The sequence below is a fragment of the Triturus cristatus genome, chromosome 1_2 (genome assembly GCF_964204655.1).
Source record: "Triturus cristatus chromosome 1_2, aTriCri1.1, whole genome shotgun sequence".
Taxonomy (NCBI): domain Eukaryota; kingdom Metazoa; phylum Chordata; class Amphibia; order Caudata; family Salamandridae; genus Triturus; species Triturus cristatus.
Genome location: NC_140580.1, coordinates 371302379 through 371326969, shown reverse-complemented (window position 1 = coordinate 371326969; position 24591 = coordinate 371302379). Strand labels below are relative to the sequence as shown.

At 44.3% G+C, this 24591-nt stretch overlaps 1 protein-coding gene across 2 annotated transcripts in view; it reads left to right on the top strand.

The window, feature by feature from the left end:
• FAM13C (family with sequence similarity 13 member C) overlaps positions 1-24591 on the top strand; it is an 841555-nt gene that overhangs the window by 549890 nt on the left and 267074 nt on the right. For both annotated transcript variants that reach the window (XM_085604789.1, XM_085604792.1), the window contains one exon: positions 4305-4452. In XM_085604789.1, the coding sequence (XP_085460915.1) occupies positions 4305-4452 (148 nt within the window). The remainder of the gene's footprint in view (positions 1-4304; positions 4453-24591) is intronic.

Here is a 24591-nt window from a genome sequence, read left to right as displayed (position 1 = left end):
GGCCGCCATTTTGTGTTTCGTCTTGAGGTCCCTTTGCGATCCCTGGTCCGTCGACTGGTGGGTCTCTGAGGGGGTAACTCTGAATTTCCTTGGGCTTCCCTAGTTGCGCCAGATGTGCCTCGACTCCTAACCAAATGGTGAGTCCCTCAGACCTTGCTGGTCTGCACCGAAGCATTTCTTCTCTTTCTGCGTGGGTTGCTGTTGCCAAGGCATGTTGTGTCCAATCCAGGTACCGACGCTGCAGCACTCGACATCCTTTCTGGGACAGCTTGAATCCAGCTCCTGGTCATCCTCGACACCTCCTGGTCCTCGTGGCTGAAGAGTCAAGTTTCACCTCCTTCCCCTGAAATCACCCAACATTGGTGGGCATCTGCCTATCGCCTTCCTGGTCACTGGCTAGTGACCCAGACTCTGTCCCCTCTGCTTTCAGGTTCTTCTCATCTTCGATCCAGGCTTGGATCTCTTCGGACACTTCGCATCTTCCCGGCAGCAGCACTTCTTTGCCAGCTCCCATTGGAATCGACGACGCGCCATTTGACACCTATGCACCCGGCTTCCCTGGGTGAGGTAAAACGAGTACTCCGGTGCTCCCGTGGGTGTTGACCCTAGAACTGTCTAAGTCCAAAAGGGTTTGGTCCTGAATCAATCCTAAGTGTCCCTAATCTTTAAAAATCTAACCGCGACTTTTCCCATAGAAGCTAACGGGAGCTCGCGGCTGTGTTCACACACTGCACACGGCCCCCGTGGGTCCCCTGTGTCACTACCTTGGGCGGTTCCTTGAGGTCCCTGCGATTCTACAGTCTCTAGGCCTTGTGTCTAGTTAAGTGGTGGTTCTTATACCACTATTTTAGTATATGGTTTGGCTCGCCCCTAGGACCTGACGTTTATTTGTGCTATTTTACTGTAATATTTTAAGTGCAACTTATGTGTTTTGACCTCTAGCCTCATAAAAAGACTAGGAGGGTGTGTTTAGTAATAAATACATATATTTTATATATATATATCTGGTGTGGATATCTTTCATTTAGGCACTCAAGAGAATATAGACTGGTAAAACAAGATGCTTTACATTCCTTCAAGACTTAGCCTGAAGGCTGCTCTCCATAGCTACCACTAGGATAGCTTTCAATAAAGGTTGTCTTTAACCTATAACCAATAAGGGGTTGTTTGGACTGGCACAGGGTGCCCAGTATAACTAGTGGACAGCATATACCAGGCCAACTTCTCACAGTGAGGACCAAGTTAACATATTAAATGCATTTTTTGTTTTGCTAATAACTTTGTTGCCCTTTTTATGAATCTTCACAAAGCGTTCCAAAAAAAAAAAAAAACTTTCATTCACCTCAGCTCCTTCATTGAAAGTTTTGTGTAATCCATTAAGCAGGACGACGTAGAAAACTTGGAGTCCCTAAACTTAATTTTCCCCTTTATTTTTCTATAGGGAAATTGAACAGCGATAGCATGAAATTGGCTGAACGGAATTACACCAACTTTGTCAGAAAGCTAGATATTGGTTCAGAAAGTGCGGTTTTTGTAAATTTATGTAAATCCATCAGTAGTTTTTGAGAAATTAAAGTTCAAATACTTTGCATACCTGGACGGTACGGTTTCACCGGACATTCGCGAGAGCTCTGCTATCATGCAAATTCAAAGAATAGAGTGGTCTGATTGTCTGAGGGGGCTTTGTGTCCCACTGGCGCTCTCATTCTGATTGGCTGGCTCCAACATGAAGAGAAATGCTGCAGCTGCCATTTCAGGACATGGGACTTTGTTCCTGTGTCCTGAAAATGTTTAAATAATAAAGTATAAGGAGGCAGGGCAGAGGTACCATGACCCCCTGGACCATGTGAGGGGTCCCAGAGCCTAAATGTAAAACTTTATATTTCTTTGCATTTTCACAATCCCGCGGATGTCTGTGGGAGCCAGCAAAGCTCCTGGATTCTTGCTGGAGTTCCACAGAATTGCAGGGGGATTTGCTGGCTTCTGCAGGTCCCTCATGGGATTGTGAAAAATATTTTTAAAAAGAGGCTGTGCATGAGTGTCTGCAGTGGGTTTCCACAGACAGGCGATTGGCCATGGGAGGCATTGGCTGACCGTAGCCAACCACATCCCGCGCATGGCCCAAGGCTATGCCCGGAAGGGGAGATGGGCGCAGGTCAGGCCCTGCAGTCAACAGCACGCTGCACACGGCCAAAGGCCATGCATACCAAGGGATTGGCTGCCTTCAGCCATATGTGGTGATGCATTGGCTGCCTGTAGCCAACCCCATGCTGCCTACTGCCGGGGGACCGGCTGTCCGTTGGGGTGTGGAGGTTTGCAGGCAGCCAACCCCACGCCGTGCATAGTAGAAAGGCTGTATGCAACTTGGTGGGGGGGAGGCTGCCTGCAGGGGGTTGGATGCAGAGCTTGGCCACAGTAGTTCTGCATTTTTATTGAGAATAACACTTCCAGTCTTAAAACACAGAGACAAAGTAGGACTGGATGACCTGCTCATGACTGATGATGGACAACCTGATCCAGTGTGACATCAGCATTTGCCACCAATTGTGTCTCGCCTGTTGCACAACACCATGTGAAACCATTGTACCCGGTTCAATGTTGCGTATCGGCATGTTTCCATATAATGCACACATTCCTGCGCTTCTGAACGGTACATCACCCAGTTTGCATCTCGTATACAACACCCAGTGCTCCCCTGATGCACGTACCCAGTGCTCTCATGAGGTGCATCACCCAGAACTCCCCTGCGACACATCAGCCGGACATCGCCCAGTGCCCCTTGAAGAGCATCACACAGTGGGTCCCTTAGATGCATTAGTAATGTTGCCCTGATGACGAGATTGTGGGCATCCCTTGAGCATATATCCCTGCGCTTCTCTGCTGTGCATCACCACGAGCCAGTCATGCCATGAGCCACCTGATGCACATCACCTTGTGCACTACACTATGAATCATCTGGTGCTTCCCTTGTGTCCATAACCCTTTGCCTTCTGGTGCCCAGAGTGGTGGATAACTGGCTGTGTTCATTGTTGTCTGTATCTTTGCTGCACTGTGTGCACGGGTGTGCATTTTTGCTAGACTTCATGATAACGTGTGCCTGTTTACTGCGTGCATTTATGTACATGCACAATACAAAAGACACCATCTTGAGCATCGTAGATAATTGCAAGGTATATAGTCTGTAACAAACGCACATTACCAAATGACACTTTCTGAATTACTATTTTTTTTATGAACGCTACGTTTAGCCCAGCATCTGCTAGGACTCATTACAAATAATGATCACTGTTAGTATTTGCGGCATTTTGTCATCAAAAAATGCCAAAAATAAGAAAGGCTTTTCAATGTACATGTTTATTTTGCAGCTAGGTTTATGCACGATGGAATGACGGAGGCGTGGCAGCTTTGATGCTTTTTGTTCTTGCGCGAGTCCAGTGCTTCGGCATGGACGTGCAGTACTGTGCATTTGCTTGCGTCTTCCACTGCTCTCTGCCCGTCCCTGGAGGGAAAGTAATTGAGCACGTAGGGAGCCGGGCATGACTCATCGAGGCGCGCAAACCGGTGCCGGGGCTTCCACGCATTTGCATCACGGCACGACGGTCCTGTCGGGAGGAGGGATAAACATTACTCGCTGCAGACTCAGTGTACACGATGGAAAACGTGGCTAGGAGAAAACTGGCTCGGGCGATATTCCTATATCTATATGCTGTAATCCAGTGATGTGTTACAGCAACCGTTCTTACACTGCACACGGCAGCCTTACAGTTCAAGAACGCAACATCATTCTACTTGTGAGGGAAATAGACTGTATATTCAAAAGTGTCTTATTGCAGGTGTTGGGTGTTTCTCTTTGTTCTCTTCCAGAATACTGCATAGTGTGTAAGCAGACTATATTTATGAATGGTGGGCGGGGAGTACCGCTAGACGCTAAGCCTGTTTACTGAATGAAATGCGCGTTGAATGCCTCCGCGTCACCACAACAGTTCCGTGGGCGCCCTCCCCCCGCCTTTTATACTCCCCCCCCCCCCCCCCCCTCCCGCCAGAGGCCGATTGGTCAATAAGAGCCATTGGGTGCTGCTGACGGAATCACCACTAACGCGTGTCACGAATCTATTTAAATGAGGAGTTTCATAACTGCAGAATCCCAGCGCCCACATGGATTGCTGAACATTTCATCTGGTTGTGAGAATCCCTTTAAGAGCGGCCACTAGACACAGACCAAACAGGCAAAGGGAGCGGACACACCTCTGTGCACACACCTGCTCTTCTGTGTCTTAGCCTCGATGTTCTGCTTTTGTTTACAGAACTCCTTTCTGAAGCTGCAGACCTTAGAAACCGACCTGTGCCCCGCCGTTCTGTCAAACCACGAGGAGAGTGGGCAGGTGCTTGGACCCAGAGATGCGTCCCCAGCATACGGCCAAGGCTCACAGCCTGACGGCGTCAGCTGCAGAGGTAAGGGTCGTGGCGCGTGCAGCCAGATGCTCTTTGCGTATGAATACTATCAGCATCAAAGGTCGATCAGTGGTCTCCGATGAAAGAGATTTTTAAAAAAAAATGTTATTGTCGAGCATAAATTACCTGTCTTATTTTCCAGAGTGTCAATTTATTCTTTTATGACTGCATGGCCTAATTATTAATCATGACCCTTGTGTTATCTCGGTATATAGACTGTTCTTTAGGATTGTTTAACAATGAACTTTTCTTTGGGTGTTGCTGCCCATTTGTGATGTGGTGATATAACAATGTAATTATTTCGGATTCTTGAGCCATAAAACAATCAAACAAATAATTACATACAGAAAATCTAATACATTTCACAGTTTTAAATAACAAGTATGTCATTCCCTGCGAAAGTGATAAAAAAAAGAACCTCCATTCTACTATAAAAAATGGACGGCGATTAAAAAGTAGGATGAATCATACTCATGTTTCTCCACAGTGAAAAATGTGAAAAGCAAATAAAAAAAACTGCATACAGTTCCAAATTGTGGAATTAGCACATGTACAAAGCACTGGCATAACCAGTAGGTTATGAATATACATACAATCAGAAATGTATTTCCATGCGATAGCACATGAAAGGCAGACCTACTGCCTTTGCAAGTGCTCGGTAGGGTGGTGGAGGTATTGCTGGTGGTGGTATTTTGATGGATGGTATTAATGGTTGCGGTGAGGAATTGGCATCTTTATTGGTGATATTGTGGTTGTGATGGTGGTATTGGTGGTGGTGGTATCAGCAGTGTTGTGGTGGTGTTGGTTGTAGTGTTGGCAGTAATGGTGGTATCGTGGCAGTGTTGTGTTATTGGTGGTGGTGGTATCAGCAGTGTTGGTGGTGGTATTGGTTGTAGTGTTGGTAGTAATGGTGGTATTGTGGCAGTGTTGTGTTTTTGGTGGTGGTGATGGTATTCAGCGATGTTTTAAGGCATAGTCACCCCACCTTCCAAGGGCCCCTCTGGAAAAGTAAATATTGTCTCTCTTAAGCTCACCTCTGTGTTTTTCTATATCTCATCCTCTCTCTTTCTACCTCTACCTCTGAATCTGTCTCTCTTTGCCCAGTGTCATTTCAAGGATTGTTGAGGCCCACAGAAAGCTTATTTCAACTTTTTTTGTGTGAACCTCGTTTCTGAAAGTTTGTTTGCATCATGTGGGCTTCAATTAGCAGAAAATGGGTAATATATTTCAAAGTTGTTACGAACAGGTGGCCCTAAAATCCTTAAAACGCCACTGATGGTATTGCTGATATTGTGATGGTGTGGTATTGGTAGTCTGTTACAGGTTGTGGTATTGGTGGTGGTATTTGTTGAGGTAGTGGTTGCATTGATTGTGGTGTGGTATTGGTGATATTGATGGTGATGTGCTATTTGTGGTATTGGAGGTGGTGTGGTATTGATGGTGGTAGTATCAGCGTTATTGGTGGTGTTATAGAATTGGTGATGGGTGTGTTATTGGTGGTGATTTTGATGGAGATAGTATTGTTGGTTATATTTCCCGTGGTGATATTGGTAGTTGAATTTGGGGTCGTGATATTGGTGGTTGGTAGTGGTATTGGTGGTGTCTGGTGGTATTGGGGTATTTGTGTTGTGGTGTAGGGTATTTGAATTGGTGTTGGTGGTAATGTTATTAGTGTTGGATTGGTATTGATATATCACAAGTATGAGTTAAAAAATATAATGTGGCAAAAGTGTGATGGTTGAGGGTTATTTTTAGATGTGAAAGACCCTCAAGCATTTCAATGCAAGCACTCCATGAAGGGTAGAATAACCAAATAAGCAATAGCATGAGGTGAAATTACTCTTCTGGGCAGAGCCAACGCCAACTCAATGTATATTTGAAAGAATTGGCAACAAAAGTTTTGAAAGACAGATACAGCTGGCTACAGCCCAACCTAAAAATGGCACATGACATTACTACACTTGGAAGCCTGCAACTGGTGCAAGTCTACAGCTGCATCACTGTCAATATTTGTAACTTGAAAAATTAGTATACTTTCCCTTACTCGTGGAAGCACTTTTATTGATGCAGATTTAATACTTTTTTGTGAATTGCAGTACTAAGGCTGAACTTTCATTTCAGCATTTAAACAGCCACCCAGGTGATATAGATGTAGTGGATAACTGCTGCTGCACAAGCCATATATATCTACATGGATAAGAAAAAACTAGTTGAAAGACTGCAGAAAATGTGTCAGAATATAGATGTTCTGCTGAAATTAGATACATCTCCATGCACAGATCTACATACATGTAGATTTATGCCTCCACCAGGGTTTCATCTCTGCCTAGGTGCAATCCGCAAACCGAGATGGAGATTAACACCTTGTAATAGGAGTATGTGTACCACCACCTTACATGAGGGGGTGGGGACACGGAAGTCTCAAAATATTACAATAACGTTATTATTAGTAATTTTATGGGTGTATTTTAGGCATAAATTGTCCAAAGGTTCTATGAACCATTAGTGGAGATCTCCACCTGCACTATGTAGGACTGCGATTGAAAAGTATTAAGAAACACCATCACCTAAGGAAACTCACCCACCCCTGACAATCAGCACACTTGGAAGCACACAATTGCAGCCCAGTCTTTTGGTGCTGCCGTCCTCTTCTTTGTGGAGCTAGACAGCAGCTACATTTATGTTGTCTGCCATCGTTCATGTATTTTGTGGGAAACACAATGTGTTATGATGTTTCTTTGAGTGTGTGTAATGTAATGTTGGATGTCAGATAAGTTGTGTATTTTTACTAGTCTAAGTACATTTGCAATCTTTACATTTTTACAATGTAACTTAATTGTGTGTTAAAGTTATTTGACAATTTGGGGCCTGATAACAATGTCGGGCCGGCATCGCCGCCGTCTCGAGACCAACCGACCTCTGGTCAGCTGTCCTGACACTACCATTACTATGTGACCGCACATGGTGCGGTCGTATACTCCCATTTCTCTATGGGAGCTTGTACTGCGGCCGTAAACCAGCTGTAGCACAAGGTTCCTTGGAGAAATTAGAGTTTCTGTTAATCCCTCCACCAGGTGGCAGGCACCTCAAGGTGCCTGACACACGGTGCAGGGACTACTCACCCCCCAGCCGGAGGCCAAATTCGCTTTCCAACAGGCTTTCCATTTCGGAAAGCCCGACATTGAAAGCCTGTCAGAAACCAACATTGTAATCCCAACGGCGGAAATGCCATAGTCCGGGATTACGGTGGGGCCTCTGACTGGCCGACGGGCTCCATGAACCCATCAGAATCCAGCCGGAATGACCGGCCGTTTCAATTCTGACCGCCGACATTGTTATTAGGCGGCCATAATTGAAACCGGAGATGTCGGTTGGAAAGCCACTGACCTGCGATTTGAGGATCTCCGACCGACATCATAATCGCCCCTTGGTTAAAATTGGATTTAGATATTTTATTTTTAATCATCGATTTAATTTTTTTCAGTATGATTTGTAAGGTGTCTGAAAAGTCTTACATTTCTTGATTTTTTTAAATTTTATTTTGACATTTTCAATTGTGATTTCTTGCCTCCATTAATTTCTATGTGATTCACTGGCACTACGTGTGAGTGGGAATGTGTAGTGTGTGACTTACAACGTGTTTTGGCTACAGTACTGTTTGAATAGATGTAGATGTAACTTCAGTGAACTGCAACAGACTTAGCTTTTTTATAGATTTGCGTTGGAAGGTGGATTATTGGTGTGAACATAACACTAGCAATAAGGCCACCAATGCAATATAAGGTACAGTCAAGGTCTCAATACATTAGCCCATGGCTCAACCCTTGATAGCAGCTGCTAGCAGGCAGGCTTAACTTACAAGACATGTGTGTGAAGCATTTAAAAACAACAATACATTAAATAAGTAAGACACAACAACCAATGAAAATTCACAGCCAATTTATAAAAATTGGATTTGTTTTTTTATTAAAAGGACACCAAAACGAAAAAGAATCAATATAGGGAACCAGAGAGATGAATTTTTAAAGAATAAACACTTTCTAGTGCTTTAAAACATATAGCGCCAACTTGAGACATCTGGTCGCACTTGACCGAGACAAAGTCAAAGTTTGAGGCCGACAACGATGGAGCCGTGGTCAGATACACCAAGCGGTAAACCCCAGTCAAACCTTTACCTTCACACGTAGAAACTTTTCTGGAGGATTTTCTCTCATCGTCAGGCGAGGCTCCTCTTCAGGCTGGGATTCGAGTCGACGACGGCTGCTTGGCTCAGTGTGAGCCCTATGTAAAATCCTGGAAGTCTTGAACTCCACAACTTTCAGCGGGACAAACCTGAAATCCAGGCCAGTTCGACGTCAGCGGCCTGACTCTTCAACTGGTCGGTCACCTTATGGCGCTTTTCCCAAAAGTTGCTCCAAACTTCTGCAACTTCTTCCTGAAGTTCCTCTTGCAGAGGCTGCTAGAAGGCTGGATTAACAGGCATTTCTGAAGGGGAACGGATCTGCCGTGGTACTCTACCACTCCGCAGCCTCAAATCATTCATGTGTCTGTGAGAAAGCACTGCGTCCAATGCAAAACATTGAGGCGCAGCTGGCAAATACATTTGGACCACAAGAGAAGCAGTGCCTGTCCAATACACTGTATCACAAAGGGAAAATGTATGCCAGGAGAGGTAACGCCTGTTAATATTATCCCAGGATACAACACCCAATCACAGTTCATTAGCATGTGTCATGAGGTCCTCAATAACACCAGGAGGCTACAACTGCCCTACCCCCAATTTGCAAAGAGGTAGCAAGAGAGGAGTACTGAAAGGGTGGTGCACAAATACTGCTTTCTGTCCCTTGGGCAAGACCAGGGAACTGAAAAGAGCAAGAGGGCCTGGAGCTTCAGCCTCAAACTTTGCTTACCGTGTACCAATATAAGAAACTGTCAAGGGCAATGAATTGGCTGGCAGATGGCCACATGGTTTCCAGTCTGACCTCTTGGCCTTTAGTTGCTCAGTCATGACGAAGTGGGGCGCCATCCCTCCTTGATCATCATTATGGGCGTGTGTATCCCTGAACCCTAGAGAAGCACACAGGGACATTTCCATTTTCTGTTGCAGGTTCATGAAGTCTGAGTTCAGTTTTCTAGCCTTTGTATTGTATGTTTTACTTTAAGCTTTGTGGGAAGATAGGAGGGTGCCATACTGGCAATGCTCCCTTACATGGGATGTTCCCTGGTCCTTCTTAGGTTGAGTGGGTGTGTTCAAACTGCCCCCACATGGCCACATCAATTTGTTTTTGAAGATTGAGAATCTTTTAATGGCCAGTGCAGCAAATGGCCAATAGGATTTTTGTGTCTTTAGAAAACACATCTGATTTATCATTCTAATTTTTGATCCTCAAACCAGTTCATCATCTAAAGATGCCTGGGTGTAATTTCTGTTATGCTACAGTCATTTCGATATTTTGTATTAAGCTTGATATGCAAAATTTCGGAAATTACGCTATTACGCAACATCGCATAATTACATGCTGTTCGAAAAGCACACATGATATAGTAACCTCTGTCTTCACAACACATTTGTGTGAAAATAGAGGTTCTCTTGGGTAAGTTTAACCCCCTAGATCACAATTATACAGACTCAAACCAAATATTCACACAAACTTAGCTTAAGTTCCGAAACACCCAAATAAATGGCCGCATATAACTCAAAGAAAAAGAAACTAAATCAGATTAAAATTAATCTTGTAATTTATTGACAAAAATATATCCACATATCTTATAACCCTACAAGTGAGTTCAAAGGTACATATAGCATAAAATTCATAAACAAACAATATAAAATTATCTATTATTAGAGAGCGAAGATGTAATGTGAAATCAATATATTCATCACAGAATGGTGTAATTCCCGTATAAATCAATGTATCACAGGTCTATTTTTTAAGCAATAGATCAACACATGAAACAGTTTCTGGAATTTAGACCAATTCTGAATTGCACAGGCGTCGACGCGTTTCGGTGGTAAGTTCTTATTTGGATCCCACCTTCATCAGGACAAAATGTAAAAACTCTCCAATTTTTCTAAACAATTAAAAAACCCTCCCAAAGGGTGGAGTACACTCACAAGGACAGATACATAGAGATGTTCTGTTTCATATATACTCTCTTGATAGAGTGCCTTAATATCCCTCTTCTTTCAAGCTTCAGGGTCCTCAATTATTGCACAAATTAATTAGGATATGTGAGTCTCAGCTCACTTAAATCCGATAAAAAAAATCAAAGGAACCCGCATGGATGTAGCTGAATTTCCAACGATCAACTTTGTTGAAGATTTCTTTTACAGTGCACCTCAATTATCGCACAATGTCATTAGAATATGTGGGTCTCAGCTCACTTAAATCCAATTCAGTGAATCAAAGGAACCCGCATGGGTATAGCTGAATTTTCAATGAACAGCTTAGTTTTTCTTATTGAAGATTTCTTTTAAAGTGCACCTTGATCATGCGATGCGGTCAGTTGCCGGGTGAGCAACCAGAACTGGTTCCTTTGATTCACTGGAAATTCAGCTACATCCATGCGGGTTCCTTTTATTTTTTGAATTGGATTTAAGTGAGCTGAGACTCACATATCCTAATTAAATTGATTTATACGGGAATTACACCATTCTGTGATGAATATATTGATTTCACATTACATCTTCGCTCTCTAATAATAGATAATTTTATATTGTATGTTTATGAATTTTATGCTATATGTACCTTTGAACTCACTTGTAGGGTTATAAGATATGTGGATATATTTTTGTCAATAAATTACAAGATTAATTTTAATCTGATTTAGTTTCTTTTTCTTTGAGTTATATGCGGCCATTTATTTGGGTGTTTCGGAACTTAAGCTAAGTTTGTGTGAAAATTTGGTTTGAGTCTGTATAATTGTGATCTAGGGGGGTAAACTTACCCAAGAGAATCTCTATTTTCACACATTTGTGGTACCCTGTCTCTTGGGCAGTGGGGTCGCTCCCATATTTTTTATTCACAACACATTTGACTGTGATCTGCCCACTGTTTTTTTGTCACATCATATATCTGTTTCTTGTGGGAAACTAAATAAAATACATTTCGACCCTCATAATATTTGTCCCTGCCTGACCTCTCTTTCCAAAACGTCCCAAGATCAAACACATGAGGACGTATACCTTTTTGTAAGATGTAGTGCACATTCTACAAATTGTATCAAAGTTCTAAGAAATCTATGATAGCCTTTTTTTAGATTGAACGACATATTGAACCATAACTTAGGAGTCACCACAAGCAGCTCTTAAATATGTGTATATATGCTAATTCTCAGTTTATTTCATGCTTTTTAACATAAAAAAAGTCACGAGAGAATGCCAATATTCTTCATGCGTGAAGTATACATCATGTAATGCAGTAAATATGTATATGAAATGCATGCTTATAAAGGGTCTGTGTGATGTATTCAAGTGTCGTGGAAATGCGTACCAGGATTGGAAAAGTAGCCATATACTAGTGAGTATCGGAGAAGGGATTACATAAATTAACTGTGAACTTGGTTATTGTTAGAACTGGGGGTCTCTAGTTGGCTGAGGAGGTACCTTAGTTCAAATAGGGACCCTTGCTTCTCAGTCAGGGAAAGGAAGGACACCTTCTCAGATAGCCCCTGCTCACCCCCTCGGTAGCTTGGCACGAGCAGCCAGGCTCATCTCCAAGGCAGATATGTAAAGTATTTGCAACCACGCTCACAGTAACACAGTGATAACACCACAAATGGACACCACACAAGTCTCATAAAAACAATGATATGTTTATAAAGAAAAGATACGATGAGACCAAACAATAAAAATCCAACATATGCGTATTTGTAATATTTCACCTTGCCTGTTATTAGGCCAGCAAGTACTTGTAGGTTCTTGCAGTTTTAATGAGCCATTCTCGATGATCTAATGCAGTCCTAATGCAATGCTATGCAGTTCGTAATGCAAGAATCAGGCAATTCGTAATGCACCAATCAGGCAGTTCGTAATGCAAAAATAATGTAATTCATAATGCAACAATCAGGCAGTCCGTAATGCAAAAATAATGCACATCGTAATGCAACAATCGGGCAATTCATAATGCAAAAATAAGGCACTTCGTAATGCAATAATCTGGCAGTTCGTAATACAAAAATAATGTACTTCGTAATGCAAGAATCAGGTAGTTCGTAATGCAAAAATAATGTACTTCGGCACCGATCGCGGTGCTCTGGACAGTCTCTATGCCACTCTTACTGACTTGCGGTCAGCTACTGCCAAAACATTCCCCCAACACTGTTATGATGGAAAACAAAGTGCGGTTCCACACTCCGGCCCCGGTACTGCCACTCCTCGGCACGTACGGGCCGCGATACAGACTTGAGCGGAGGCTCGCGCTGCACAGATGGGAAAGGCAGAGAGCGTTTCTCTCGTAGCCCGCACCCCGCCCCAGGCGACGCCATGCACACTTGCTGAGCGTTACTTGGGGGGTGTGATCCCACTCTCCTCTCCTCTCGGCTTGGGCCTCCGGTTCGACTTTGTTGATCTTGGACAGTGGAACTCGGACCCCCAACGGTGTTGGTTCGAGGTTTCTCCTTCGCAAAGGGAGGCTCGGGCCGGCGGCGGTGACTTCTCACAGCTCCTCTGGGGATGCTATTCCGGGCCGATGGCAATGACGATCGCAGCACTTCTGGCCACGCTGTCGATCGAAGCCGAGAGCAAGACTGCTCCAAGGACACACAGTCATGGGGAAATTCTCACGAAGGTCTCAGGCTGCAACAGGGCACATGCACACAGCATCGCTGAGACTCACTTGAGCTCTGGGTATACACGATCACAGGGCAATCCTCACGAAGGTCTCAGGCTGCACGAAGCACACGCACACAGCGTCGCTGAGACTCACTTAGACTCCGGGTGCACATGATCACGGGGCAGTTCCTACGGAGGTCTCAGGCTGCACGAAGCACACAGCATCGCTGAGACACACCTAGAAACTTTTATGTTCCTGAGTTTCCACAACATGGAGCCAGCTCTCCTCGGGCCCTTGGAGACACTTTACTTCAGGACACAGCAAACAGCAAAGTCCTTTAGCCTCTCCTTAGTTAAAGCAGCACACTGCAGGCCAGCCCCAGAACACACAGCAAGGGTCAGTCCTTCTCTTCAGTCTCTTAAGCTGTTCTTCCTTGGCAGAGGTTCCTCTTGACGCAAAGTAGTTTCAATCCTTTTCAGACTTGATCAGTCCAAAGTTCAGAGGTTTCAGCTCTCACAGTTATACTCCTAAATGTCTTTGAAGGCTTTGTGTTCAGGGGGCACTGACCCCTGTCCAAACCAGTTCTGTTTTATTTAATTGTGATTTCAGGCACACTAAACTTCACCTCTCCATCTTAAACCTATGGGAAGATAGGCTGGAAATATATTACACAGCCTCCCCCATTCTGTCCTATGGGAAGGATGGCCTTGCAACAGTGAAAAACGAAATGGAGAGTATTTCACTGTCAGGACATGGTACACACCTTAGTACATGTCCTACCTTTCACATACACTATACCCTGCCCAGGCGGGTACCTTGGGCCTACCATAGGGGTGTCTGATGTGCATAAAAAGGGAAGGGTAAGGCCTGGCTAGTGGGTGCACATGTCAGGACAACAAGGCAGTTTAACAAACTGCACGCAGGCACTGCAGTGGCAGGCCTGAGATCTCTTTTCAGGGCTACTTATGTGGGTGGCACAATTAGTGCTGCAGGCCCACGAATAGCATTTGTATTACCAGCCCTGGCACACATAGTGCACTTTACCAGGGACTTTACTAGTAAGACAAACATACATGCCAATTATGGACAACCAATTACCATTACACTTTATACAGGGAGCACTTGCACTTTGACACTGATCAGCAGTGCCCAAAGCATCTAGTTGGCAACACCATGTCAGAAAAAAGGTCTAGGGGCAAGGCAAAAGGTTTAGGGAACTTTAGCCAGAAAGGGCCAAGTTCAACAGTTATTATTCACAAACTAGTATGTTTTGTGGATGATTGCAGACCTCTAGGAATTTCCTTTCTACACTTCTCTGAGCACCTGTATTATACCAGAATTGAAATGGCTTAAGGCATAAAGTGTAGGGAGGTTTATCAATGCATCTAGATTTTTCAGAACAGGTATACTAAAGGGCAACATGTAATTAGAAAATCATTTATTTAGAATTAATACAGTCAAATATTTTCACATTTCATTAGTTTATAAAGTAAGATAGGCCTTGTGGTACTGTTTTGGGGGCCAAACAGCCCAAACCGGCATTGCAAGGTGCATGGTATTATCTCTTGCAGTAATACTGTACTGATTTTCTGGAGACAAATCCTCCAGGTCAAACCTGGTTGAACAAACTCCATGAACAAGACCCAAAATAAGATAAAGGTTTACATGTGGAAATTAGGGCTGTTGTACTGATTTCTGTATGTAATTCTACATTTACTAGGGGCGTACAGATAGATAATTTCTAATCCACCAGTAATGCCTCTATTTAGGATTACCAGTACTCCTGGGTTTGGTAATATTGGTTGCAGTATTAATGCAATAAATACAGCAGGGCTAATATTTAAGCCCTAAGTGTCCCATATATGCAAATACCATACATGTGTAGACTCACACTTGCGGATGTTTATATTATGCTTGAGTCACAAGGAAATACTCGTAACAACACAAGCGTTACAAATTACATACACCCATAAGAACAGCTTGTCTGTTGCATACGTTTTATTTCTACAATTCTCTGGACTTGACAGTATACAGTATTTATGAACCACAACACTTACGTAACCTTTTGCAACATTTTCAAATCAATTGAGGCATGTAATCATAGCCCTGCTTCAGAGCATTTGGTCACCCTGGTAGAGCCCTTTACCTCAAAATACTCATAGTAGGGTGATAAGGGATTTGTGGATGGGCAGTAAATATAATGGCACCCGTACAAAAAGATTTTGTGTAGAGATGTTGATGAAACTGGCAAAGGATACGAAGCACAAAGCCATTTAGCGGTTGCAAACAGTGCACTTCACAAAATCACAGGGCTTGCAACCACAAAAATCATTTTGTGAGTCACAGATGCATTTCCAACTCAGAGAATGGAATAAACTTCCTTTGGAACTCAGACGCATCGAGGCTACCCCCCATTCTGGGAAAATCTCAAAACGTGGCTCTTCCCTAAACTCTAGTCCTTATCATCCTTCTCCTTCGCTTAACCACTCCTTCTGCATCAGCAACAGGACATTCTTTGGAGTAACAGTTTCGCTCTAGAAATACCATACAAACATACAGAATGGGTTTATTGACCTATTCTAAATCACAGTTGAATCACCCTGAAGATGCTGAGGAAGATCTTCAAATGGCTCCCAAGCAATACCAGAGAAACCTTCACCCACACCCTCGTCTCCAGCAAGGTCAACTATGGGAACACACTTCATGCCAGGATCACCAAGCGCCTAGCCAGAAGGCTACCAACCATCCAGATCTCGGCAGCCAGATTTATTCTCAACCTTCCACACAGATCTCACAACACACCACACCTCATGGAGCTCCAGATACACAAACGCACTCATTTCAAACTCCTCAAACACACATTCAAGGCACTGCATGGCTTAAGCCCCACCTACCGGAAAAGTAGCATCTTCTTCCACCAGCAGGAGAAAAAATATTTAGTGAAATTTAAGATAATTGATTTTGTAGTCATGAATTAATATCGTTCGGGAATATTTATCACATTCATCACTAGTAGCTTTATACTAAACCTCACCATAAGATGGAAATATCTCCAACCATCTGTTATTATCAATATATTATATTGACAATGCATTGTAAAGCAAGTTTAGGGAAAGTTTATAATAATCATAGCAGCCAGTTCTGTCAGATGATAGCATGCCTCAAATGGCAATCAATATTATTTTTTTTCGCTCTGTTGTGCTCTGAATCGAGACGCTAACAGTTAAGTTGCAATATGCTATGCCAACAGTAAGGTGTTTCCAGTTCAGACTAGTGTCAGACTAGGGTTCTAGAATTTTACGTACTACTTAGCTGAGCATCTGTCTCATAGCAGAATTGATTTGGAATTAAGTGTCGGGCAGTGTACAAGTGCATCTAGCTTTTTCAGTCCATGTACATGGGAGAACAAAAACAGTACATTTGTCTAATGTTTGACCAGCAAGAACCACCTCTGAACAGGACTTTACCTGCATGAACCAACCACGTGTTGGTGACAAGGGTGTGAACAGAAGTTCCAGGTGGCACTGCTTTAACGGTGTTCTGTGGTGTATTTTAAATCACCATATGAGTTCTGTCACTCAGGGCCTAAAATTGAGAGGTGTTCAAAACGTTTTACCAGCTCAAAATGATTCTGGCTGTTTGTTATGTACCTGGGTCAGGAGGATGCCTGCATCAAAGGCCTTTGTGGTAATCACGGTGGTGATATCACAGAATATTCCTCCTGTTAATTTTGTAAAGGGGTCCCACTATCACCCCTCTCTCTCAGTGCCCTTTCCAAGAAAAACAACCACCCCAGACAAGCATGCTTCACACACAAGAGTACACCCAGCAAATACTACACTGACCGATCAAATAAAACCATTTAAGAAATTTGTCAGGGTGAATACCTGCTAAAGAAGCAGAATAATCCATAGAAGCAGTCATCCACTAGATTTTATGAGCAGCTGTTTTAATGATCTGTCAAAAGAAATGTGGGCCTAACGATGAGACGCATCAGTTATGGTTCTAAATATTGACACTTTTCAATATTTAGGCTGTAGAAATCGTGACCCCTATCATTGGCTTCACATTCTGGAATGCATTGACCTTTAGCCCCTTTGCTTAGCCCACCATACATTTTACTCCAGTAGACCAGTGTATCTCTACAACAAACTCAGACATTATGTGCTTGTCCAAGCTCGAAGACATGCCTCTTCAGATCTTCGTATGGTCAAACAGATGCACAGTACTTCGCTAGGGGGCTCTCCTTATCATACGAGTCCTCTGTTTTCTGGAACTCTCTTCCAATAAACCTTTGTTCAACCCTAGACCATTCTTCCTTGGGAAGTTGAAAACATTCCTGCATTTCTCCTAACTTTCTGCATCTCTGAATAGTCATAGCTCAAAGTGCCGGGGACTGTCTGCGTGCTTTAGGAAGTCATAAATGAATGAATCAATCAAAATTTCCGAATTCAAAGCATAGTGACTCAGAGTATTCCCAATCAAACGGTGTACTAAATCAATTTAGAGATCCCTGACATTCTGTCTGTTAAATTTAAACTAAAACAGTACTCACTTTATATATAACTGATGGGGTTGGTCAGTAGTGGTTACAACAGTGGCGGAGGCCCAGTGTTCAAATCTGTAACTCCAGACATTTTGCTCATGACTCTTTAGAGCTCTTCCAACTCTTTTGAGTTAATTAGTGAGTCCGTTTCTAGCAACCAAATCAATCACCACCAGAGTCAGCCCATGCTCATGGTCACCCCTTACTGCTTCTGCTGTTTAGGTTGCCCTTTGTGTGGTGGTCCCTGTTGGTGTTCCAAACACAAGGCACCAAACCATATGCAGAAAGCCATGGGCAACTTGTATATGCCTAACAATCTGTGGAGACTGCCTGTATATGGTCTGTTTAATTGCTCTGTAAGAATCATCATGGAAGACAAGCTGTATGTTTTTACTTCAGTTCTAAGATTATTTCATTCCAGGTTATGGGATGTGTTTTTCCACTTAAAAGCACCGTATCACAGCTCTGTTCAGGCTGCACTTTATTCCCAAATGCATTTTTGAACTGCATACTGTATCCCCAATACAAATTAATATTCATCACTAACCATGCATTGCATTTTATTATGTTCACCGGTCACCATAAATGCATGACAGGTAGGAAAGGATGGTATCAATGGTTTCAAGATGTAAAATAGAAATATGTGTGTTAGTCATTCAGTACATTTGGCAAGTTATTTGATGTTTTCTTATAGAATGCACATTGCCATTGCTGAGACCACCTAGTCCCCACAAATGTGTATCACCAAACAGAGAGCATCCTATTGTGTTGCGTGCAAATTTGAAGGTCAGTACATTGCCCTTTTCTTATTTGCATGGCCTACCGACAAATTTAGCTTTTGAAATTATGACATATTCTGACCTGATGGAGCTCGACAATGAGTATTTAAGACAATCCCAGATTGTCCAAAGGTCCTGTGGAGGTTGCCACACTTAATAAAACTGAAGGATATACCGGTGATGAGTTGATGATGGGGAAAAAGCTCATGGGCAATTCGTAGTGAAACAGGGGCACTTTATAATGTATGCCAGACTTGCAAAAGCAACCCATCTAGTTTGGTTGGATTTCATCAGAAAGCTGAATGAGTCAAGCTTATTCAAAGAAATCATATCTCTTATAAAGGAATGCTGGCTCATCTCAGTTTTTTTATAAGGTCCTGAAGGCAGATCGACCCAGTGTACACTACAGATAAGAGCTTGTTAGGAACAAGATTACGAGAAGGCTTTTCCTGAGATGGAATGGGACACAGCCTATATAGATGTAAAAATAGGTTAGCAAGGCTTATTTTCCACTTCTCCAGTTGTATATTTGCTGGAAAGTGGGTTATTGGTAGGGGCAAATGTAGGCCTGCCACTGGCAATACGGCCACTAACACATGATAGGACCCAGCATAGGTCTTAGAAAATTATTCCTATGCTCAACCCTTGGTAACGTGGCTGCGAGCAGACAGGCTTAACTTCAAAGACAGGTATGTAAAGCATTCAAAAACACCATTTCAGTAAATAATCAAGACACAACACAAAATAAAAATCCAACACCAATTTATAAAAATAGGTAATATTTTTATCTTTTAAATGACACCAAAACGAAAAAAATTCACTGTGGGGAACCAGAGGTATGAATTTTTAAAGATTAGTCACTTTCTAGTGCTTAGAAACCAACAGTGCCCCTTTTAGTCATTTCGTTTTCTCTGACAGGGACACACCTTTAGAAACGGTTCTGGAGAATGTCTCACCACTGTGCAGTGCCGCCTTCTCCAGCAGGCGGGTCCAGTTAGAACTCCTTCCTGAAGTTCTGCTTGCGGGTCCCAAAGTATCCAACACACAGTCCAAGGTTCTGGAATCTCCAAGAGGGTCCTTGAAAGTGTGAAACTTCAATTCCACAATCCACTTGAACAAAACTCTTTCAAATCCACTGGTACTCCAGGCTGGGGATTCTTTGTGGGGATGTCCAGGTGAGCTCTGTTAACCTTTAGCTTGCAGGGAGTCTACTTCCTAGTCCTTTTGTAGCAAGGTAATCCACAGGGCTGCAGTTTTCAGATGATGCAGTTTTCAGAGGTCAGGCCTTAGAAGTCTTTGCACAGCAGAACTTCGCAGCAGGGCACGTCTTGCTTCAGTAAGTTTCAAGCAGCAGATCTGGAGGGCTCTGCCCCTCTCAGATACTTATTCAAAATTCTCTGGGTCAAGCCACAGGCCACCTCTGACCAATGAAAGCAGGGTAACTCCTCCTAGTGATGACCACATCCTGCAGAGTGTGGCATTTTGTTGTCCCAGAGTGCATCATTCTTCCACATCCATAATGGCTGATTTTCCAGCAAGGAGGTAAGAGCTAGCTAAACACACCCCCTGGGATGGCTTATTTCCATGGACTCTCCCCCTACCATCTGCACATACCTTCCTTAAGCCTAGCCCTGACTCCTGGTCAAGAGTGTCAGAGTGAAACCGAAACCCAGACCTCCCCTCTGCCTTTGAAGAGCATAGTTTATGACTCCACCTCCTGGCCTGGCATACCTATAGACCAGCACACTGCCCTCCCAGCAGAGTGGTTCTTTATCACCTCTTCAAAGCAGCCTGGCTAATCCACTTAACTCTGACCAATCAGGGCAGACCACTGGAAGGTTGAATTTGGACTTATAAACAAGAAAATCTTATAACTTCTTGTATGTACACTTTAGGAGAAATTCAACAATATAATATTGTTGGATTTACTACTACCATTCTGGGAAGTCTTTGAATGGTCCGGCTAGTCCTCTCCTATCAATATTTATTAATCATTAACTTCCTACTACGTTAACCTATGGGCTATGGGGTTTGCAATGGGGAAAATGACTTGGGCCAGTCTTCTAAAACCAGGGCTTATAAAAACATATTTTATAAGTATTTCCCTAATTTCTACAGGACCCCCCACCCCCTGTGCAACTAGGGGAGACTTTAGGGGTTCTGAATCTGTAGAAATATTGCAGATTCTCCTTTTACTGTGTTTCTAGTATCAAAGTCGAATTTGACCAGCAATTTACTGTTTCAAAGCAGTCCTGGCACCCAGTGCTGCTTTTAAACTGACCTCAGGCTTCAGCACTGCACACATGCTAGTGCAGAAAAAGCTGCTGGCCTCTAAACTACCATACCCCAGGGTACTGGCGACTTCTAGGTAGTTTCAATCCCCTGCCCTATTAGATACTAGGGGCTTATGGGGTAGGTCATGCCAATTACAGGGGTACCCCACCATACCATAGTGTACCCTAGTGTATGTTGGGTGTTTTAACTGTATTCTAATGTGTTCCTTTCAGCTTGGCACTGGCCCTGGGCCTGGTTAGGCAGAGCCCAGGGTCAGTCAGAGTCAGTTACTACCAGTTCCAGTCAGCAAAAAGTTGGGGGGTGCCCAGGGCACGCACAGGATGACTTTGGAACGTAGCCCCCCAAACAAAAGGTGATGGGTTACTAACCTACACCCGGCTACACTCAGCTAAGTGGAAAAACCTGGAAAGTCCATCTGCATTTGCATGGACAACCCCAGGTCTGTGTTCCACTGTAAAGTCCATTCCCTGTAGGGAAATGGACCACCATAACAGCTTGGGATTCTCCTCTCTCATCTGCATGAGCCACCAGAGAGGTCTGTGGTCAGTTTGAACACGAAAGTGAGTCCCTAACAAATAGGGTCTGAACTTTTTCAGTGACCACACCACAGCAAACGCCTCTCTCTCAATGGCACTCCACCTCTGCTCTCTGGGAAGAAGCCTCCTACTAATAAAGGCAACTGGCTGATCAAGGCCCCCTTCATTTAGCTGTGACAACACTGCCCCAATCCCTTGCTCCGAAGCATCAGTCTGAACTCCAAATTCTTTTGTGTAGTCAGGGGCCAGTAACACTGGTGCTGAACACATAGCAGATTTCAGAGTGTCAAAAGCCTTCTGACAATCTGGGGTCCAAATCCCCTTTTTGGACCTCTTTTTAGAAGTCAGTTCTGTTAGGGGCCCCACAATGGTCCCATAATTTTGAACAAACCTTCTATAGTACCCTGTCAGTCCAAGGAATGCCCTGACCTGAGTCTGGGTAACAGGAGCTGTCCAATCCAAAATAGTTTGGATTGTAGCTTGTAGAGGCTGTACATGGCCCCCACCTACCAGGTGGCCCAGGTACACCACATAACTCTGCCCTATTTGGCACTTGCTTGCCTTAATAGTCAGGCCTGCCTGCTGCATTGCCTGCAGCACTTCCCTTAGGTGGTTTAAGTGATCCCCCCAGGTAGAACTGTATACAGCTATATCATCCAGGTAAGCTGCACCGAACTGTTCCAACCCAGACAAGACCCTGTTCACCAACCTTTGGAAGGTGGCAGGTGCATTATTTAATCCAAAGGGCATTACCTTGAACTGATAATGTCCCTCTGGTGTGGAGAATGCTGACCTCTCCTTTGCTCCATCAGTGAGGGCAATCTGCCAGTAACCTGAAGTCAAATCAAAAGTACTCAGGTACTTAGCAGCCCCTAACCTATCAATGAGCTCATCAGCTCTAGGTATAGGGTGAGCGTCAGTCTTTGTGACTGCATTCAAACCTCTGTAGTCCACACAGAACCTTAACTCCTTGGGTCCCCCCGGAGGATTAGGTTTAGGTACCAGCACCACTGGACTGGCCCATGGACTCTCAGATGGTTCAATTACCCCCAGTTCCAGCATCTTAGCAACCTCAGCTTTAATGCTGGCTCTGACATGGTCAGACAACCTGTACAGTTTATTTTTGACAGAAAGGCTGTCTGTCACCAGTGTCAATGTGGTGCACACACCACTCAGTGATGCCTGGGGTCAAAGAGAACAGGCCAGCAAACTGCTCTAGCACCTGCTTACAGTCTTTGTGCTGCTGGTCTGTCAAGTTGGGAGAGAGTACAACTCCCTCCACTGACCCACCTTTCACATTAGTGGAAGGAAGGTCGGGCACAGGCTTAGTTTCCTCCTCCACACCTTCATCAGTGACCAGTAACATGGTCATGTCTGCCCTGTCATGGTGGGGTTTCAATCTATTCACATGCAGGACCCTGTGAGGGTTCCTGGGGGTGCCAAGGTCAACCAAATAAGTAACCTCACCCTTCTTTTCTAAGATTGGATAGGGCCCACTCCACTTGTCATGGAGGGCCCTGGGAGCCACAGGCTCCAACACCCACACCAATTGTCCTGGAGTATACTCCGACATAGTAGCCTTTTGATCATACCAGTGCTTCATGAGCTCCTGGCTGGCCTCCAGTTTCCTGTTTGCCTTGTACATGTACTCTGCCATTCTAGATCTCAGGCCTAGCACATAATCAAGCACATTGTCCTTTGCTTCCTTAAGAGGCTTCTCTAAAGACTCTTTTAGGAGGCTCAATGGCCCCCTCACAGGATGTCCAAACACCAACTCAAAGGGACTGAAACCAACCCCTTTCTGTAGCACCTCCCTGTAGGCAAACAGTAAGCATGGGAGGAGAACATCCCATCTCCTCCTGAGTTTCTCTGACAACCCATTGATCATGCACTTCAGGATTTTGTTGAATCGCTCAACAAGACCATTTCCTTGTGGGTGATAGGGGGTGGTGAACTTGTAGTTGACACCACACTCATCCCACATAGCAGTCAGATAGCTGGACAGGAAGTTCGTGCCCCTATCTGACACCACCTCTTTTGGAAAACCCACTCTGGCGAACACACCAAGCAGTGCTCTAGCCACAGCAGGAGCATCAATGGTTCTAAGAGGTATGGCTTCAGGGTATCTAGTGGTGTGGTCAACTACCACTAAGATATACCTATTCCCTGATGCCGTAGGTGGGTCCAGGGGACCAACAATGTCCATCCCCACCCTTTCAAGAGGAACCCCAACCACTGGCAGTGGTATTAGGGGAGCCTTTGTCTTGCCCCCTGCCTTGCCACTGGCCTGACAGGTGACACAGGAGCTGCAAAACTCCTTTACCTTTTCAGACATAAGGGGCCAGTAGAAATGGTTCACCAACCGGTTCCATGTCTTTGCCTGTCCCAAATGTCCTGCCAAGGGGATATCATGACCCAAAGTCAGGATGAACTCTCTGTACTTCTGGGGCACCACCAACCTCCTGGTGGCCCCCTCCTTGAGGTTTCTGGCCTCAGTATAAAGCAGTCCATCTTCCCAGTAGAGTTTGTGAAACTCACCGTCATCCCCCTTTTCTTGCTTAGAAGCAATCCGCCTCAAGCTCTCAAGGGTGGGACAGTCACGCTGTCCCTGACTGAACTCCTCTCTGGAGGGTCCACCTGCTCCGGTCAGTTCTGCCAAATTTGACAGCTCTGGCAGGGATGGAGCCCCTCCCTCAGAGGTCAGATCCTCCCCATCAGGGTTAAATTCTTCCTGCACCTCTGGAGTTCCCTGGGCTGGCTCACCAGGCCCAGTGCCCTTGTCCTTGGATGCGTGGCCCTTTGTTTCAGGGTCCAAGTGTCCAGCCCCTCCCTTCTGGCTAGTCTGTGACCTAGTCACAGCACATACCCACTCAGGGAGCTCCAATGTTTTCATATGGAGTCCTCTCCCCACCTCTGACCACACAGAGGCTTCAAAATCATTGGCCAGTAAACACTGCACTGGGAGCACCTTTGACACAGCTACCTTCATAGGGCCTGTCACACCTCCCCATTCCAAATCCACCACAGCCATAGGATCGAGTTTGGTGGTGCTGTCTGCATATGTCACCTGGTGAAACTCACCAGGTCGCAACCTCTCTGGAGGCACCAGTTCATCCAGGACCATAGTTACACTAACCCCAGTGTCTCTGATAGCCTCAACCTCAGTCCCATTCACTTTAGGCCTCTGCCTGTACTTGTCCTTGTTTGGA